Raw genomic sequence first — 21,632 nt, forward strand, 5'->3', positions numbered from 1 at the left:
TAGAGGGGAGGAAAAATCTCTTTAGCCTTTATATTGATGACTGAGATTCCCTTGTCATCAAGGACAGATTAACATGAGAAAAACAAGCCCAATAGCATGCTTACCTCCAGCAATGGGGGCAGAAGGTTCAAGAAAATATGAGGATCAGAGAGATAGTAAAGTAGGTAAGACATTTATTTGTCTTACACACAACTGACCTAGTTCAATCCTTAGTACTGGATATGATCTCCTAGCCCTGCTAGGAGTGATTCTTGAGAACAGAGCCAGGAGTAAGCTCTAAGCACCACCAAGTCTGGTTCCAAAACAAAACAAAACAAAACAAAATTGAACAACTCTCCAAAGCAATCTAACTCACAACCTTAAGTAAATCCAGCTAAAGACAACAGAAGCTAGTGGGTGTGTCATTGCCAGAGTGAATGGAGTTGTGGTAGTTCTGCTAATGATAAGCTTTTTCAAGAGAGTTAATCATATTTCTCTGATGCTTGCCTTATATACAGAGATTCCCTTTGTATGAGTAACCAACTCAGAAAAAGGCAATTTCTACATGGTTGTCAGAGCTTCCAGATCTGCGTTTTCTTGTCTTGTCTCAAAAACAGCCAACTCAAAAAATAATTCTTATGTCAAGGAGGCATCATTTGGAGTGACAAAGACTGTTTCCACTCATATGTATTTGAGACTCAAAGGCTGCTGGGGGCCAGGGGATGCTTGACAGTGGGGAGATTTGAGGAGACCCTTGATAGTGGAGATAGGTGGGTGAGAAGCTTATTGTTTTCTGGCTGATTGGTGCCAATTTCTATAGGGACTATTGTTTGATATTGTGGAGATTAGATTGGGTTCCTGGGCTGGTTGCTATCCTAGGCTATATTTTCATTTTATTTATTTATTTTTTTTGCCACATCCTGCAGTGCTCAAAGATTACTTCTGGCCCTGTGCTCAGAAATTATTCCTGGCAGGCTCAGGGATGCTGGGGATTGAACCTGGGTCGGCTGACCATCTGCAATGCAAATGCCCTACCCACTATGCTATTGCTCCAGCTCCCAAGTTACATTCCTGAATGCTACCTATTTATTATATATTCCATCTCTTTTGTCACTGGAGTCAGAGGTGAACCAGGGCAATTCAAAATCCTGAAATTAGACCTCCATACTCTGTGGGACTATTTCAGGCTTACATTAAACATTTTAATTTTAGAGGAAACCTTATCTTTTATGCATTTTAAATCTATGTAAATGCAATTTCTTTCCTTAAATGAGTTGATTTTCAATTTCAATTGGATGGCATTGTTCGTAATATACATTGGAACCATTGGGGAGGAGGAGAACTGTTCTTCCTGGGCTGGTTGGTTAATGTGACTAACATCAGGCTAATGAGGAGGGAAAAAAAAAGATTTAGTTGTCTAAATAAAGAAAATCCACATTTATTCAGACTTGTATGTGTACATGTATGTATTGTATATATGTATATGTATATATATATATATGTAGATTCCAAAGAAAGTGAGGCAAAGGGGATATAAATACTGAGCTAAGAAATGGAAAAGGGACCTTCATTAAGGGAACCCATATGATGAGGAGAAAGGGAACTCAGGATAAAGACCAGACCCTCTATAATTAGTTTACCTCCTATAGGATAGTTAGTTCTGTTAAAAATCCCAATCTGTACAATACTTCAATTTTTAATTTTAGGAAGCTAAGAGAGTACTATTTTTTTTTATGAATCTACAGTGTATTTTTTGCCACACTCAGTGGAACTCAGGGGTTACTCCTGGCTCTGCACTCAGAAATCACTCCTGGCAGGCACTAGGGACAATATGGGATGCCAGAGTATCAAACCCAGGTCTGTCCCGGATTGTTTGCTTGAAAGGCAAATGGCCTACTGCTATGCTATCACTCCAGCCCATGAATCTACAGTGTATTGATTGACTTCAGCTCAAAATAATTTGTCTACCTATCCTTCAGAATAAAATATTTTGTTCAAGAAAATAGATTTCTTAAAGGGAAGACTATTCTTCAGTCATGAATCTGTCATTGAACTATTATAATTTAGATTTAAGTAAGCTGATTTTAAAAAATTTGGAGTGCGAGAAACATCAAGAGACCAATGCTTGTTTTAAAAGTTCCTTGTCAAAGGTCCCAGCTCTGTAGGATGCAAGGATTTTACAAGATTTTATACATGTTTTAGTTTTATTTAGTTCTATTTAATACTATCAATGGAATAAGATTAAGGCCCTGATTTACTCTAGCCTCTCCTGCCCTGTTTTATTCTTCTCTATCCATTGTTCCTTCTCCAGTTTACATTCTTTTGGGAAACAGGAGTCACCAGCAGACAAGCAACTACTTGTGGCAGAGCTTCCAAGTAACAGAGAAGTTGACTTTTCTTCGTGGAAACTAAGTTAACTACTATTGAAAATTAGCTCGCCTGTCTTTTTGTCAAGTGCATTTTAGAATACATGCACATTCCAATATATGTAATGTAAATAAAGAAAACATTGACACAAGCAAATACTTGTATTTGCATATTTATGCATGTGTAAATGTGCTTATAAGTGACTGTTTACATCTAATTATGAAAATATATAATTTATAGTTCATGTAAGAATGTAAGTCATACATCTGTATCTATGTACACATATTTATTATTAGCACAATTATTTCTGCACACTATTTAATAATATATAAATGTGTTTATAAATATATGAAGATACTCAGCAGTAGATATATGCATACTCACACCTATCATTTGATGACAATCTTTTTAGTGTTGCATGCATAGATCTGCCTTTTTAGTTTGTTTTGTTTGTTTCTAAGCACACATGGCGGTGTTTAGGAGTTACTCTTGGTTCTGCTCAGGAATCACACTTAGCAGGTTTGGGGGATGCCAGAGCTTGAATCCGGGTTGGCCACGTGCAAGACTAATATCCTACCTGCTGTATTTTTACTGTGGTTCCTAGATATTCTTAATATACACAATCAGATTGTGTAAGATACAGAGACAGTTATAATATTCACATGAACACCTGATAAGTTTACACTGATATACATATACATTTATATGTATACATGAGTTCTAATACAGTTTATTCATGTTACATACAAATTATAACTCTACACATATCATGCATATGATACATAGGTACAAATATTAGCTCTATAAAATATGAGCATACTTATATATGTACACATAGATATTCTATTTATGTATATATCAAAACTACACTCTTGCATACATGTGTCTATATGTTGTCCACATGCAATTATAACTGCATATTTTATTTATATACATATCTGTGTTTCTGGTGAAGAACTCAAACTGATCTATTGATTTGATAGTACTTAATTAGAAAGTAATGCAATGTGTCTTGAGGCAATCATATGCCCTTTCAGACTTGATAAGCGCCTTACTTAAATTCCTATATATTTCCAGACCCTCAATGCAGATTATATACTTTGGAAAGCTGTAAATTAATCTCCTAATCGTTGAAATTCAGAGGAAGCTGAGAGTTGAAAGATAGTTCAGGAGACAGATTCACTGGGTTCTTTTATTCAAGCCCAGGGCTGGTTTGCTCAACCACTGCCCTCTTTGACATTTGAGATAAAAAAAAAATGTCTTTGTCACCGTATTTTTTCCCCTTTGCAGCTGTAGAATGTTTAGCAGCATCTCTGACCTCCACTCACTAAATATCACCAGTGCCCTTTGCTGTAACGGCCAGTGCGTCTCCAGATGCTGCTAAATGACCCCTGGAAAGAGCTTTGTCCCTAGCTGGGTTTCTCAGCCTGCACTTACTGGTACAGAAATCTGTTCTAGAATTACATGTGCAGGGACTGGGTGGTTTTTTCATCCAGAATTTCATTTCATTAAGGTCAGGAGGGTGAGATTCTTTCTGCTCCAGGCTCATTATTTCTGTTTGAGATCCACTTCCTGTGTTGCCTAGATTTTTTTTTTTTTTTTTTTTTTTTTTTGGTTTTTGGGCCACACCCGTTTGACGCTCAGGGGTTACTCCTGGCTATGTGCTCAGAAATCGCCCCTGGCTTGGGGGAACCATATGGGACGCCGGGGGATCGAACCGCTGTCCGTTCCTTGGCTAGCGCTTGTAAGGCAGGCACCTTACCTCCAGCGCCACCGCCCGGCCCCATTGCCTAGATTTTTGAAGAGCAAATCAGTAATTAACAAATCGCTTGAAATTGGACAACAGTTCCTTGAGAGAGATTTTGTTCATGTCACAATGGTGTCTGATGAAATTCCTACACTCCAAACCTGGATGGACTCTAGACCCTAACTCACTTTGGGAGTACTATATTTTTCCCTTCATGAACCAAGCAAATTCACCAAGAGGCAGAGATCAGTAATCTATGAATTAATTGGTCATGGTTCTTACCAGTGATTGCTAAATGGCTTTTAAAAGTCACTTGTTATATATGAGGAGTTTAAAACGATGTTGTTGAACAAGAAGATAGATCATGGGAAAATAGTTGTTAGTGGTATCAAAATTCTTCCTGTAACCACCCTTTAGGACATCTCCAACTTTCTAGACCCAGGAATGCTTTCTCTGGCCCTCCATGATCTGTTCTCCCACCTCATCTGTCCCTCTTCTCTCACGGAATAAACACTCCCTTTTTCCTCTTTCAATCCCATTCCCTGCAAGCTAAAAATGGAACAGCATCGATTCTCAATTTATAGTGGCAAAAACAAATGAGCAATAAATATATACTCTCCAGAGCGATTGCTCTAGAGGCATTTTACATCTGAAATGTCGATTGGAATCTGCATAATTGTTTGTGAATCGCAGTTAAACATCCTTTTGTGTCACACTTACACCTGCCTGCTGATAAGGATGCGAAATGGACCATTTCCAGTAATACACACATATACATACACTCTCCTGCCCTCCCAGGTAGATCAGACACTCATTTCTGTGTGCAAACACACGCACATCATACTACCGTGTACTAAAACATTTTGGTTGTCGCTTGTCATGGGGTATTATCAGAATTTCCTTCAACACTCCATGGATTGGACGGCTTTTTGAGTCTACACTCCTTAACACTTGAATTACATCTAGCTTGACAGTGTCAGTACTTAAGCCAATCAATAGACATGCAAGAACTGTGGGCCAGCTATCAAGTCTGTCTTAAGAGTTAGCTAAAATAAAATTGAAGGGTGCAAGAAAAAAAGAGTGGGCTTTAAGTGAAAATGAGCCCGTTCTGAAAAATAAAATGCTATCGTAGGCAAGTTCTTGTGAAAGGCATTAAGTTGGTAAGTTTCACTTAGCTCTTCGACTTTAAAACATTCAGCCTTAGAGAGAAACACATTTCAAATAGCAGGATGACAGAGAAATGCTTTCGTTTAATATTTCAATCGCGAGTCTGTTGGTGGCTGTTTAAAAATAACTGTGTTCAAGCAGAATAAACCATCACATTTCAGATGAACCTAGATAATTCTTGATTAATTTAATTTAAATTACTTGTTGTTAATTAAAAACTTGGGACAGAATGTGGTGATTTTTAATTACCAGCTTCCTAAATATGAGAGAAAAAATTTTATGATTAGAGCAAAGTACCAACAACTCAATAATCGTAAAAAGTAAAATACAAATAACTTGAACTACTGAGTGGAATGAAGAGCTAACTGAATAAGAGTGTATGTATAACATGGTGATAATATGAACCTGAAATTACTTATTTCCCTCAGTGCCTTATCTTTTATTTTATATATAATATACTAAAAGGAATGGGCTATTAGATATTTTTAGTTATTGATGTAGGCCTAGATGCTATGTATATATTGATGTATACATAGATGGATATTTATGTGTATGAATGCACATATTTATGTGCCCCTTTAGTCATTATCTTTCTCCAGATGTAAATATTATCCTGAATAATTTGCTTTTTACCATTTTTTTTTTTGCTTTTAAAAGTCACTTAGAAATAATTAAACATAGGGTTGGGGAGGTGACTCAGAGCTAGAATAGCATGTATTTCATATGCAATTTATTCCCAACACCAAATGGTTCCCTGAACACTGGTTTTGTCCTCTAATTATTACATATATTCCTAATGATTATATGACATAACTTTGATTTTTTTCAAAGTTTTAACAAATAGTTTCATATAATGAGTTTATTTTCCTTTTAAAAAGTACTGGTTCTGTTTTATATATTTTTTTTTTTTTGGAGGGGGCCACACCTGGCGGTGCTCAGGGGTTACTCCTGGCTGTCTGCTCAGAAATAGCTCCTGGCAGGCACGGGGGACCATATGGGACACCGGGATTCGAACCAACCACCTTTGGTCCTGGATCGGCTGCTTGCAAGGCAAACACCGCTGTGCTATCTCTCCGAGCCCTGTTTTATTTTTCTTAATGTTCTTTGGCTGAAAGTTCAAAGCTAAGATATCAGCAATGGGACTACTGAGAATTCTGGTTATGGGTGATTGTCCTTCCACTGTAACTTTACCTTGTCCTCTTTCTTTGCATCTTTGTTCTCATAATTAAAAATAAAAAAATAATAAAACAAACAAAGAAAAGCCTTTTATTTTTTGGAATGTTTAAAACTATTCAAGAATCCCTGAGAACATTATAGCCAAATAGCCTAACTTCAAATTAATTGAATAGCAATATTCAGAAATCTTTTGAACTACATTTAGTAGGTTATAATCTCTTTCATGGATAACTTGATGCATAAAGAAGCATAAATAAAAACACGAGTCAAGAATAAATGCCTTTGTTTCTTCTCCACTAACTTCCTTCTCATATGTAATGATTATCAGTTTAAAAACCAATGCAGACGCACCTACTTTACCCACTGCCTATAAACATCAGTTAGGCATTAAACAAATTAGTATTAAACTTCACCAAATTTCCTATTCCAAAAATTTTTTTACTCTCATTGTTCATTTGTTGTACAAGCAAATTTAACTACAATAAGACAAGGGCTTCTATGAAACATGTCATGATTTGTAACAACATTGTTTTCACAATGAATAAAGATTGAACTAAAAAAAAATACTGGTGCAGATGGTCAAGTTATTATGACTCTTCATTATTTAATTTTGAAGCCACTTATTGATCTATCCTTTGGTCTTTGGTGTTTGGATGGTTAAAGATTGCTTTGCTTAATTATAATTATGTTTGTAATCATGTTGCTTAAATAAAGATATTATTAAAAAAAAGACTGCCTTGCTATGATAGTACTAGAAACTGCTTGTCTCCTAATGTCCCTACTTGAGTTTTTCTAGAATTGCACTAGAATCCCTCTAGAATTTCTCTAGAATTCCACCATTTTTCTTACACATTACAGTCTAGTATTTGTTCAGCATTCTTGAATAGAAAGTAAGTTTCTTGAGACCAATGGTTCTTTATAGAGATGGTCCCAAAAAACTTATATTTAACTTATATAGGTTTTGTTATAAAAACGTTTGGTCTTTGGTCTTCTCATATTTTTTTTCTATTCTTTCTCTTTTTTGTCCCCTGTGTTTTCTGACTTAAAAGTGTTTTTGCTCTTTCTTCTTTAATTTTACCTTTCTCCTGCTGGAATAATAATTTTGTACTTTTCACATATATTTTCTACATTTTGTGATATTTCTTCCTGAAATTTGTTTGGAAACCATGAATTCATAGTTTTAATATATTTAAGTTTATACAATTTTTAGTACATAAATTCACTTATTAATTAGGTATACCAATTAAGTATATTTTTGGTTTCTTATGTAAGTAACTCTCTAGTTGCCTTGTTAAGTAAGTCTGTTTTAACTTCAATACTATTTCCATAAAATTTTCCAGAGTCTATATAGTCTTTAATTTTATTTTTCTTTCTTGTCGAATTTACCAGAGCTTCAATAAAAGTTTGTTCAAAAGCAATGAGTCTATTGGGAAGAGAAGCTAGTATTCTGGGTTAAAATTGCTGATTGGTTTATGTGTGTACATGAGTATACTTATATGAGTGTGTGCCTATTAGAGGGGCAGCACTCATCAGTACCATGAATGTGGTGCATGGGTCAAACTGGGCTCTTGCATGCACCCCACTCACAAAGCCATCTTTCTAGTCCTGGCTTGTTTATCTACTGAAACCAGAATAACAGCCAGCAGTATGCTGACTTGGATGTTGGATTTTTTTTTTCTCTTGGCAGATGGTTGTGATGAGCCTCTGGTGTCTGCCTTGCCTCAGGCATCCTTCAGCAGCTCCTCGGAACTTTCTAGCAGCCATGCTCCGGGATTTGCCAGGCTAAATAGAAGAGATGGTAAGAGTTTGCTTTCTACCTTCAGATGGGCTTGGAATGATTTTCACTAATGACTCACTTGCTTTATATAAAATCATAAATGATACATTGTAAAAGGAAGCAAATGGCTACATAATCAAATGATAACAACCCAAGACATACACATGATATGTAGAATTGTTTCTGGAATGGCAAAAGATGCATTGTCTTTGAAAATTCTATAGTAGGGCCAGAGAGATAGTACAGCAAGTATGAATTTGCCTTGCATGGGGCCAACCCTGTTCTCTCCCTGCACCCCATATGTTCCCTCACACTCCACTGGGTATGACCTCTCAGCACCGAGTCAGAAGTAAGCCATGAACAATGCAGGTGTAAACCAAAACCCAAAATTAAATTAAATTAAATTTAAAAATTCTGCACCATCATTCCAGTCCACAAATAATTTATTTATTCTTCTGGTGACCTTAAGTTTCTTACAAAAATAAAAACCACAAAACAATATTTATTTCTACAACAGTATATACGCATTTGAAATAGTAGTCATGGATGTTCACTATGCCTCTCTATTTCCTATTACATAAGAAAGTTTGCATGAAAGAGTAACTTTCAAAGATGAACATTATTTAGAAATAATAATCCCTCCGTTTGTTTTATTCTCAATGTGGATGACATGATTTTCTCTCCTGCCAAAGAATAGGAACTTAATAAAGCTCTCAGGCTCCTTCAGGAATATGTGGCTCGTATTGTTGACTCTCTCTTAGGTAGGTTGTATTTGATTGCTTGAATAATGTTTAAAGGAAAGTGCAGATAATTAAACGATGACTTGCAGTGGAAATAAGAGAGAATGAAAGAACTGCACTCAGAGACAGGCCTCTCTTGGTCCCTTTTCATCATCTTCTAAGGCAATAACCATCTGCTCTTTCATCCTACCAAAAGGGGTGGTGGCACTAGCAACACTGAAAATATTTTTAACAACCAGAAGAGAACAAGATACTAGCATTATATATTATTGAGACTGGGACTCACTCATTTTTTCTCCCCTCCTCTCATGCCATCTGCCTGCCAGTCCTTTTCTTTTCCTTTTTTCCCTCTTTGAGTCTCTTCTTGGCACTGCTGTTTATTGTTGGAGCACATTCAATGTTGGGCAGAACAAATCCATCATGTGTGTGGATGTGTCTGTCTGTCTGAATTTTTGCCATCTGCTACTCATTACCAAGATCTAACCCTCCGGCATGATTTTTACATGGAAATTTATTTTAAAACATTAATTTCATTTTATTTGAGACCATCATTTATTCATCTTTGTTTCTGACTATGAGCTCCTTGTGGGGGGAGGGAGGGAGAGAGTGAGAGAAAGAGATAGAGAATAAAACTTAATTCCTGATATTAAATGGGGTATTGGGGGTCCTCGACTGTACCTTTACAGGTATTGCTTTTCTGTCACTTTTATCTGCCTTTGAATGGAGAGTTTTTGGCCACTCAGTCTGTCCTGATTTTCAGTTCTGCCCAAAAGTCTGGGCAATCGTCTTACTTCTGTGAGGGCCACTCTGTGACATGCTGTCAGAATTGGTCCTCTATCCTGTACACCTTTTGAAAGCAAGGCAGAATTTAGCACTTAGCTGTACTCCATTTCCCTAATAAAGCTTTTATAAGATTTGTCTCATTCAAAGAGATAAACTTTAGGTCTAGAGAGACATTCATTTGCTTTGCATGTGTAGGGCCCATGTTCAATCCCAATACCAAATGGTCCCCAATCACAACTAGAAACAATCCTGAGCACCAAGTTAGGAGTAGCCCTTGAATACTTGCTTGGTGTGGCCCCCATATGAAACAAAAACAAAACATACAAAAAATATAATTTAAACAAAAATTCTTCTTTATTTCATTTGTAGAGCTTCAATAAATCAGACAAAAATTGATGTTATTAATTGGATTAATACCATTTTCCATTAATTTTTATATACTCAATAGAAATCTCTATCCATGGGACTCATTTTCATTCTGAATTCATTTCTCTGGCTCTTGGTGAAATGCAGTATCAAACTTCATGAATCTAATTTGCATGTTAATGGCACAGAGAAACAAAACAGGATCATTTTAATTATCTTTTGCTAGTTGTCAACCTACTTGATTATATTTTTCTTTAGTTTTTTTAAAGTTTTTCCTCCCCCTTATTAATTACTTCAAATGTACACAAAAGGATGTCAGATTCAGAGTGATTTATTAAAGGCTCTATATCTTTCTTAGTATTGCAACTTTCCTTGTAGTCAATAAATAAAATCAGCAAATAGAGGTCTATGCATAGCAGAGAGACAGAGTGACCTCTTCCTTGTGGAATCCAAAAATCCAAAGAATAGATGTGTTGGGCATAAGGGAAAATTAAGTTCAATAGCCACTCCTATTTTGTGAGATAGAGATCATGAAAGCCTCTGAAATGGGGGAAGGAGAGCAGAAAAAGGCATAATGATTCCATTTCTACTGGTTGAAAAGGAGAATGTCACATTTTAAATGTATGTTGGTATAACTTTGCCCATTGCATGTTGTTGTGGGTTGAATTACATCCTTCCCAAGAATACAGTTTATTTTTAGTCCCACTTCCTGGGAACATAACCTTCCAGATATATGAGGGAGCTTATGTAAGGCAATGTTGCATTTGGTAGGGCTCCAAGACCTCTTACTATGGAGACAAGGAGAAGCAGAAAAGGACAGAGGGAAGAAATCCCTGTGAAGGAGGAAGAAGACATTGAAAAGACAGAGTTACAAGCCTAGACAGCTCAAGCATCATCAACAAACACCAGCCCAAACTTTGTAGAGACAAGAGCAGATTCCCTTCTGGAGCTCATGGGTGAAAACATAGGCCTGCTGATGCTTGGGAGCAGAAATTCTGTTCGCCTCACTCTGGGGAGGTCCTCTTCCAGCTGTCTTGGGAAGTGAAATCAAAGTGTCCATTGACTTAATGATCCCATAGGCAAAATTGCATCTCAGTTTTAACCTGAAATCACAACACAGAGAAGAAAGACACAAACAAAAAACTAATCAGTGCCGTGGCAGCATTCAGAAAGGAATAAAATCTCACTATGCTTATAGTTAAGAGGCCTCATGGTTGCAGCTTCAGTGTAGTTTGAATTAAAACAGGCAATGGAAACTGAACACTTTTGTCAGTGGGGGATTTTCAAGAGGTTCTTCTATACCATTCCTGAATCCAAGAGAATTCTTAGGGCAGACTAAAAGGAATCAGTAGTTTCCAACGGGCCCTGAGGTTTTGCTAGAATCCAGATGAAATATTTTATTTTGCTATCTTTGGGAAATGGGTTATTGAAAGTAAATAGAGTTGTGCATACAAATTAAAAATATAAAAATGAAACAAATATGAAGTTCAGAGCCCAAGAGTGCAACTTCCACCTTTCAATGGAAGTTTTTACCTATGACTCAAGCTGCTTGCACATAATTAGAATTATATTGACAATTTTAGTAGGGGAGTGCACATGGCAGCCATGCAAACATCCAGTTCAGTAAAGGGGCAGGAAAGACTACAAGACACTTGAGCCCTGAGCATCATGGAGTGTGGCCTCCAAACAAAACAAAAACAGATCAATAAAGGCAACAAAGAACAGGAGGTGGAGAGAGGCTTCCTGATAATTAGCAGTGAATTGCCAGTCTGGGGGAGAGGAAACATTCTCACCAAAGAAGGCTTCAGAACCACTTTGTGCAGTGCTCAAGGAGTAACAGAATCAGCTCTGTTCAGGGACTCAAAGCACCATTTTCTAGAGGCGAGTTCTCTGGACCGCTGCTCATATGAATGTTAATGAGGACCTCTCTATAGCCAGTTTCTCATCTGGTCTTGTCTTTTGCATGCCTGCCTGCTAGTTCTGAGACCATAAGTCAGTCTGTCTGTCTGTCTGTCTGTCTGTCTGTCTGTCTGTCTGTCTGTCTCCTGCCTTCAACTTAGCCTTCTCTCTGAATGGGTACCCTATTTTTTGCCAGCTGGGATTATGACAGTCTTTGTGCCCAATGGTGTCCATCTATCTGGATCATTAGTATCATTCTATCATACGCAGCAACAGAGTCATAAAGGCATTGTACAGAGCAAAGAGGAAATGTGTGTAAAGGCAAGCCTATTTCTACATAGGTCTAAGCATAGGGCAGATTACATCCGGAACAAACAGACCTGAAATGAAATGTCCTCTTGTGTCTCCTGTAAGGAAAATATTTTGTATGGACTAAAAATTGGATATTTGCAACATTTCTCCTATTGTCTGTGTTTTCTCCTGTTGTCTGTTTTATTTAACCACAGCTACGCCTTTCTACTCCAAATGCTTACAAAGCAATGTCTTTCCCCTATAAGACTTTGCTGTCAAAATTAGGCATTTATCTGAGGAGAAATTAGCAGTTTGGTTAATTGACAGAACAACTCCCTTTCCTAGATTCTCTTTCTAGTGAGAATAATGATAGCATTCGACACAGAATTATTTGGTACTTCTCACTCCCTAAATCACTGGGCTTGTTCACATACAACTCTTATGCTTAAATTAAAATCCCAAAGATAAATTCCCCAGGTAGGTATGATATATGTTGGTACTTAAGAGGACAGATCGGCGATTGGTTCCTGCTGTTAAGCAGAGTGCATAAAATTGGGCATAATTATTACACTTAAAAATGAGGACATTAATATACTTAATAACCAATCCTTGGTGAGGAAAAGGGTCAGATAGGAAATCAGTACAGGACTGAACAACTCAGGCCTCAAGGAAAGAGGAGTGTTGGCATGGTGAATGTGTCTAAAAGGTACAGGCCAGGTCTCTAGTACTGGGGAGGTCAGGGAGAGTGGGTCTAACTGTGAAACTTCCAGAAGTTTCTGCTGTGAGGATGCTCTGATCTTATGGTCTTTGTTAGAATCCCCTCAGATTTACATCTGTTAACAGGAAGAGGGAATCCTCTAAACCTGCCTAAATCCCTTGAGATCTCTGAGTGTCACCTCTACAATCAGAAGGCCAGTTTCCCAGACACATCTTGCCATCTGCTCACCTATTTGCTTTTTCTTTGGTTTTCAGGACAATAGGTGACACCATTTGAGAAAAAGAGCCAACGCTTCAGTACCCGATATACTAGGGATCAATTCCTGGCTTAAATGCATCTTGGCACATCACCCAACAGGAAAACTTCTTAACCTCTTTGCTCAAGTTCTCCAATTTCTTCTGAGAAGGCCAGGGAGGGCACTGGCATGGTGGCAATGATTGGGTCACAAATGTGTGACTTTAAGAATGACTCAGGCATAGTCCCCAAAGATTGTTAGTTAACCCGTTTTCAAAGTAAATTCTGCCATTTGCTTGTATTTTACCCTACCTCACAGGACTAAATCCAGATTTAATTTATGCAAAGGTAATCTCAGGGCATTCTGGCTTCCCTATAAACCTGGTTGAGAGTTGATTTATTGCCAGTTAATTATAAAGCAAAGTAGGGTCATGGAATTATGGGTGTGTTTTATTGGTTCATCTCTGGCTTGAAGTTATGATCAAACATTCTCAGATATCCCTTGAGTCTGTGAAGTAAGGTGATCCAAAAGTTTTATTTAAGCTCTTTTTATGTTTTTTTTTTTTTTTTTTTTTTTTTTTTTTTTTTTTTTTTTTTGGCAATTGCTCTTGGAGTTAAAAACAAGCTTACTAAGAGATTAACATTTTGATGAAGGTTGGGAAAATGAGGTTCCAGATCAATTTTATGGTCAGTGAGGTGTCATTTGTGCTTATAGATGATAGTTGTGCCCTGGCCTTGAGAAGGTGAAATAAAAATGAGTGAAGATTTACATCTGATTTCCCAATCTGCCTATATCCTCTATTCATTAGAGCCCAGGAAAAAGCTGTCATTTTGGGGATTAATATAGAATCACTTCTATTCTTCTATCGATTCATTGGGTTTAACATGAGAGAAGATTGTCCACCTGACCACATGGAGCTGGCCCTTCCTTCTGAGCTTCCTTCTTTAAGGACCACTCTGTACCCTGTTTTGGTGTAGATATTTATGTTGATGCCTCCAATTTTATTTTATGTTATTTTATCTTTCTCTTTCTCTTTGTGCTCTGGCATGTTTTTATTTCAGGACCAAGACTATTATGTGGTGCTTGCCTTTAGTGCTGTAGTGCTCACTGGATATTTTATTTGATATCTCTTTTTGTATTGTTGTGGTATTTCAATTCCCTTTTTCCTGTCCTCTCTCAAACCGAGGCTGAGAGCCTCTAGAAGGACTACGCCCATTTTTGGCTTATTTGATTTTTACCCCACTTTTTTGCTTTCCTTTTCTTCAAACAAAACAACATAACTTGAACTATCTAGTCCCGCCTCTCAAATAGAGGGGGAAATAAGGGAGGGTACCAGGACCAAACAGATATATGATCACTAAGTAGTAAGTCAGACACAGAGGGGACCACTTGTCCTGGCAGCCCTAGGGGTGAGGGTGGGGGATATGGGATGCTGGATGGGAATGGGGGTGGAGGAAGGACAAACTTGGTGATGGGAATTCCCCTGATTCAATGTTAATATGTACCTAAAATACTATTGTGAAAGATATGTAAGCCAATATGGTCAAAATAAAAGTTATATAACAAATACTGGTTTCAGATGGTAGTACAGCTATAGTGGGTTTACCTTGTATGAGATAGGCCAGGTTTGATCTACTACATTAGAAAATTGTAGATTACAAAATTATCTTTCCTTTTTTTTCTTCCTCTTTAAATATGGCAGTTGACCTTGAGTATCTCTAATTTAAATCTCTAAAGATAATGCCCTCTTGCTTTGTGACAATGTGATGTCTTCACTTTTTCCCTCTCCTCTACTGCAAACTTGCCAAACATGTGAGTGACAAGAGGGGCTTTTCCACATAAAGGAAAGGAGTAAAGGAAGGTGGTGTGTCCTTCGAGATCCCTTGCAAGGAGAAGAGGCAGAAAGTGTTTCTGGCTTAGAGAGCCTCGTCAGTTACGCACTAAGAATTTGGTTGGAAATGGGATATAGAAATGGATAATTTGGACAATTAAAATCTGCTGAAAGTTTTCATTATTATTAATTTATAACTCCCATTTCTTTGCATCTCATATTTCTCACAGTTCTGAGTAGGAAAATCTTCCACTGGAATTTCTACTGAGAAAATAAGAGTAAGTTAAGCTATTGGCTGGTATCTTCCCATAGTCCATTCTGGGATGACAATTGAGGTATCAGTGGTTTGGGGGTGTCCTTCCCCCCTGAAGGAGAAATCAATCCAGGACTGTAAGAAACAGTGCAAGAAAAGGAAAGAAACCAGCCGATTAAGATGAACTCCCAAATTTCCCAGTAAATGTTTTTCTGATAAAATTTCTTCTTAAAACTTTGTCCATATAGGTGCTGAATTTAGTGAGTTGTCTGGCTATATGATCAATTGATAAATACTCGTGTCTTTCTTAGTGTGGGAGACTGACAAAAAACTCATTTATAGGGTGGCCTTGCAGACACCTTTTTTCTCACAGGTTTAGAGGCTGGCAAGTCAAAGATCCAAGTGTCACCAGACTGGACTCTTGTCTAGAGCTCATTTTGGGAATTACAGAGAGCACCCCATTATCTGACTCTTATTCAGCTGACCTTTCTCAGACAAAGACCCATGAAGAAAGGTAGATCAAGCTGTCATTTTGCTTCTTAGAAGAACTCCAATCTCACCCAGAGAGTTTCACTGTCAACTATCCTTCCCGAGTCCCCTACACTATTATAGCCAGGTTTATGCCTTCTAAGAAGGAATTTTTGAGGGCAGTATTGCTGTTTGTTTGTAACTTAGCAAACCAAGGTGTTACTGCTTGAACATAGTGAGAGAAACAAAGATAACTAGACTTTCTAAGCCAGAGATGCTGGATAGATAGAAAATACCAGTAAACAAAACAATATACTTGCACCAAGTAACAAAGTGCCAAAACATATAAAGAAAAGTAGATAAAATAGAAGTAGGCAATGTTAATTGAAAAATAAAACTCATAATAAGGATTTTAAGTGTCTATCTCTGTGTAGCATATGGAAAAAATGGTCTCCCACTCCCCTCCAAATAAAGAAAAGATAGAAGAGTTTCATCACAAAGTTAAAATTGACAAAATGTATAAATATGTTGTGTACATAATATGTGTGTAAACATGTACTTACATAATTTGTAGCTTCTAAAACTCTACCTCAATATCTGTAGAATACACAGTCTTACTCTGTATATGTAAAATGTTTATTTAAATTTATTCTGGGTCATCAAAATTATTTTAGCAAATCTTCAAGGATTTAATCATACAGAGTAAGTACCCTGGGTACAGTTAAATTAAGCTAGAAATCAATAATTAAAAAATACTTAAAATCTAGAAAGGTGTGGAATTTAATTAATACACTTCTCAACAAGAAATCTCAGTGGAAATTAGAGAACATTTTAACTCAGTGATAACAAAATACTTTAGGTCATAATTGTGAGATGCAGCTTAGACCAAATTGATAGCCTTAATTACACATATTTTGAAGAAGGAAGGCTAAATATTAATGAACCAACCAGTGATACTTCTTCAATTCCTTAAGAAATCAGAAAAAGAAAAATCAGAGTAAACACAAAATAAGAAGGAAAGAGAGTGTTAATGAGATACAAAACACTTTACAATCAGTAAGACAAAAATATAACAAGGATATTTTAATGAACCTGCTGCTACTACTGTGAACATTTAAATCAATTGAAATATTTTTAAAACAGAATCTTAAAATTGCAGCCAAGAAAGAAAACAAAATAAAAAATTTCTCGTTTGTAAAGAGAGTAAATCTCTTGTAAAGAGAGTAAATATTCAAATATTTTAGTAGAGAAAACTCAAGGTTAAAATGCCTTCAAGTGTGAATACTTTCAATTTTTTTTTCTAATAAGGAAAACAAATTTTTTCCAAGGAAAACAAAATTTTAATCTTGATATCTTCTTCGAGACAACAGGAAAATACTACTACTTACTACTATTACTAAAGATCAAAATTTTCCCCAACTTATTCTCATAGACCAGAATAACCTTGAGAGCAACCCTATCAAGGACAAACAAGAAAGGAAAATTAAAATCCTCTCTCTCATGAATATAAATGCAAAAAAGTCCAAACAAAATATTAGCATAAGTGCGAGAAGGCAGTTGGCCTCTGTCTTGGAATGAGAAAGATACGGGAGTCTCCATATGATCTGGAAACATGCTGCGTCACAACCACTCAAAAATCCAGGAGAGTTGGGCCTAGAGTTTTCATGTCAGACACTGAGTCTCAGTATTCAGAGCATCACTCCTGGGAAGGACCCAGAGTAGCCAGCAGAGAGATCGTCTCCAAGGTTCACACAAGGAAAGACTATTTTGGTAGAAGATGTCATGGCACCTTTCAGGAGACATTTCCATTCTCTTGGCCCTGTTTTCACCTCCAGCCAATGTTTTAGCAAGTACAACAGCAACTTATGGTGTCTTGGGCTATTACTCTGACCTCTTGTTTTCATTCCCACAGACTTCTTTTGGTGCTGAGCTCTCTAGAGGGATCAATCCAGGGGGTGCCATCAGACATGTTGGTGGGTTGTGTGATCTGTTTGCTGCCTGACCATGGAGCTGCCTTTGACCAGAAGAGGATGAGAAATGATGGATAAAAGACACCCCCTTTTCTTTTCTTTTCTTTTTTTTTTTTTTTTGGTTTTTGGGCCACACCCGTGTGATGCTCAGGGGTTACTCCTGGCTATGCGCTCAGAAATCGCCCCTGGCTTGGGGGGGACCATATGGGACGCCGGGGGATCGAACCGCAGTCCTGATCCTTGGCTAGCGCTTACAAGGCAGACACCTTACCTCTAGCGCCACCTTCCCGGCCCCAACACCCCCTTTTCTCTTCAGGATGGGGTTTTCTGAGATCTTGAAGCATTGCTTAGAAGTGCTAAACTTTAGGTCATCCTTTCTTTGAGTTATTTGCAACCTGTGTTAGTTGGCCTGTAAATCTTCACTTTTCTGGATGGGGCAATTGTTGGCATCAACAATTTTGTGTATTCTTCTGCAGGTTGGTTTCTAGGTTGGTTTCATTGTTATCTGTGCAGAAGCAGCAGACTTGCTGTTCCACCCCAATGGGACAATTCATAGGCTTAATGAGAGTCCACATCCAGGACCAGTGTCCCTAGGCCTGCTGAGTATGGATAAGTGTGCTATCTGCTAGGACTCTAGGACTTCCTTGCTGAGAGGGGGCTAGGGCCATATTACAGGGCCATATCAAAGGGGTCACATTAGGTGGGCCAGTTAGTAGGACCCCTGGCAGGCACAGTGGATGCTGGACAGCTGAAAGGGCTAAAAAGATCCCCTTAGACGCTGGAGGTTTGGGGATAGACCTCTTACAGGTGACTTCAACACACTGCTGGGGTGGACAAAACTGCTCCCCTCTGCAATTGAGATGCAGTTTTAGGTCTGTTTATGTGATTATGGGCAACTTAGTGACCTGTTGAAATTGTGTGTGAAGTTGTGAAGATGCTGGTATCTGGTGGTCCCTGAGTGGGCAAAACTTCCTGAAGCCTGTGACTTTGCTGCCATATTACTGCTGCAAATATAGTAGGGATTTGGGTGAGCAAGCAAGGAAAGCAGTGGGAAATAATGGCCATCACGCCATCTTGGAAAATGGTACTGCACATCACATATCTGCCTGCCTTTCTGCCCATCTGTTTCTATTATGTCAGTCATCTAATTATAATTGATCCATAACAGTCTAGTTTCCTAAACCATCTTCTCTTGAGTTGTATCAGCAACTCTTTTGCAAGACAGGTCCATGAGAAAAGATGTGAAACATCTGATTTTATTTTATAAATTTTATAAGGACTTTCCTTCAGTTCTTCCCAAATGGAACTTCATAGCCATTAATCCAAACTCCACTCAAACTCACATGAAAATCACCAAGATCTGAAAAGTCTAGTCATTTCTGTAGAAAGTTCAGCTAAAATGACATCCAGCTAATTTGAGTGCTGCCTATTATTTTTCTTTCCAACTTCTTATTTTATATCCCTTTTAAATAATCAACACATAATGGAATTAACAGTAGAAGTAAAGGGGGGTATGAGGGATCTATATACAGTAGATCATATGATTGGCCATATAAAATAACCAACTTACTAGTCTATATAGAAATATCTGACTGTGTGAAAATGAAATGTAGGATCTGAGATTCCATGACAAGAGGAGAATGCTTCTGTGGGTTTTACTAACACCTCATCCTTGACCTTGGCATTCTACTTGCCCTTCCTGACTAGCTGGTCAGCTGCCAGCGTCCCAGGAGGAGATCTGTGCAGACTCTTCGCATTTGAGCTGGAAGAGAAAGATGGCAAATAGTCTTCCTTCTTGTATCTCTGACTGCCTGCTGGAATTTTCCAGCTGCTTGCTAGATTATCTCCTCTACTGCAGAAGTTGAACATATCATTAAGTTAAACATCTCCTTCAAATCACCTTCTGTTTATAATTATTTTTCTCTTCTCCTTCCTGGTGGTTATATTGATGACCATAGCTTTAGACTCTGAGCTTCATCTTTTATTTCTTCTCCCTCCTTTTGCAGATAATAATTCTGAGTATTCATAGTTTGCAGTGGCTCTCAGTCCTTTTTTCTGTGTCTTCATAGCTCTGAATCTAATGTTGTTCTTCGATATTTAATCAAACTTATTTTTAAATGGTCCATATCTGGACATGCAGTTTTGAGACTTTTCTCAATAAAAATACATTTTAAAGCACGGTTTTGAGCTTTATTTTCTGTTCCTGCATAAAATATTGAGCTCTGTCTCCATTATATACATGAGTGTTTCTGAATGTGCTATCTATAGTGCCGCTGATATTCTGCATTGGTTTATCAGATAATTTAGTGTCTTGTGAAAGAAAAGAAACAAAAAATACTCAAAACTTTCTACATATTTAACTGTTAGATAACATGAATTCCCAGGCTGAGAAAGATAGTATAGAAAGTAGGGTGCTAGCCTTGCATCCTGGTTCTATCCTCAGCATCTCCTATGGTCCCCTGAGCATCGTCAGGAATGATACCTGAGTACAGAGCAAGGACTGGGTGTGGGCTCCCTGCCAAATCATGTGGATTGTCAACCCATCACTATCAGAGTATGATTTTTCTTAGCTAATTTATCATTTATCATGAGCTTATTTGTATGCTATTACTCTTGTTTATTCTCTAAATCTAACTAATAAACCTTATGTATATGTCATTATTCCTGAACTCATTTTGTGCTAATGGTTAGTACAGATACATAAAGTATTCTTTGGCACATAAAAGTCTAAGTAAATAGCGTGGTCAAATGTGCAATCTTGGGAAAGTAACTTATAGTATGTGACTGTAGGAATGATTCTGGTCTGCAAATTTGAAAGTTTTAAGAGAGTAGATTCTAAAAGTTTTATCATAGGCAACATATTGTACTTTGCATGGTGATGAATGCTAATTAGAACACTTAACAATAAGTAAAAATAGTAAATACTTACATTGTATACCTCAAAAAAATGAAATGTTATTTGTCAATTAAAGCTTAATAAAATAGAGCCTATTTTTAGATTTATCAGGACATAAACTTTGTACTTCATTACTTAATTTATGACATTGGAAAATCGTTTAGCATTCTTGACCATTTTGCAACTGAAAGATATTATGGAGAATCAAGAGATAATTCAGGGATAAGGCTTTGCTTGCTGCCTTGGCTCAAAATTTATGACACTGTATATGGTCACCCAAGTACCCCCCACACCAGGAGTGATCCCTGAACACTAGTCAGGAATAACCCTTGAGTATCAGTGGGTGTTGGCCCCAAACTAAAATAAACAAATAAAAGGTAATCATATCTACTTTCTAGAGTTGAAATAATTAGATTATTATGGCGGTATAGTATATGAACAAACACTGCTAAATTTGCTTATACATCTGAGTTAGTAATAACAATTATCTATTGTTTACATAGTTTATATAAGCATTCGCTTTCCTTATAATTTTAATTATGAAACATTTGCCTGTAATAATAATATTTAAATATATAAACAGTATAATGACATTAAAATTAAGAAACTGAAATTCAGGACAATTGGAAGAGGAGAAACTATTGTCTAACTCTAAAGTGCAGAGCATGAGCTGGTAGAGGTAAATGTTGAATATGATGATTGTTGACTAGCATTTAAAAAGTATTATATAGATGGAGCAAAGGCATTGCACAGACCAAAGATTTAAAAGAACTCTTTAAATGCATTTAGAACATCTAAAAAGCCATGAAAATACTATTTTAACAATAGAGAATACAAGTGAAGTTACAAATAATAAGAAGCAATCAATGTTTTATAATATGAATATTAGGAGCTTTTCCTAATGAAAAAGATTAGAACTGCATATTCAGCAAAATTCCAGTCCCTTAGCAAAAATCCATTTATTTATAT

The 21,632-nt window shown here is 37.1% G+C and overlaps 1 protein-coding gene across 1 annotated transcript in view; it reads left to right on the top strand.

The window, feature by feature from the left end:
* CNTNAP4 (contactin associated protein family member 4) overlaps positions 1-21,632 on the top strand; it is a 284,718-nt gene that overhangs the window by 33,006 nt on the left and 230,080 nt on the right. Inside the window, exon 2 of the mRNA XM_049786330.1 lies at positions 8,124-8,234. Within this exon, the coding sequence (XP_049642287.1) occupies positions 8,124-8,234 (111 nt within the window). The remainder of the gene's footprint in view (positions 1-8,123; positions 8,235-21,632) is intronic.

Source organism: Suncus etruscus, chromosome 14 (genome assembly GCF_024139225.1).
Source record: "Suncus etruscus isolate mSunEtr1 chromosome 14, mSunEtr1.pri.cur, whole genome shotgun sequence".
NCBI classification, from domain to species: Eukaryota; Metazoa; Chordata; class Mammalia; order Eulipotyphla; family Soricidae; genus Suncus; species Suncus etruscus.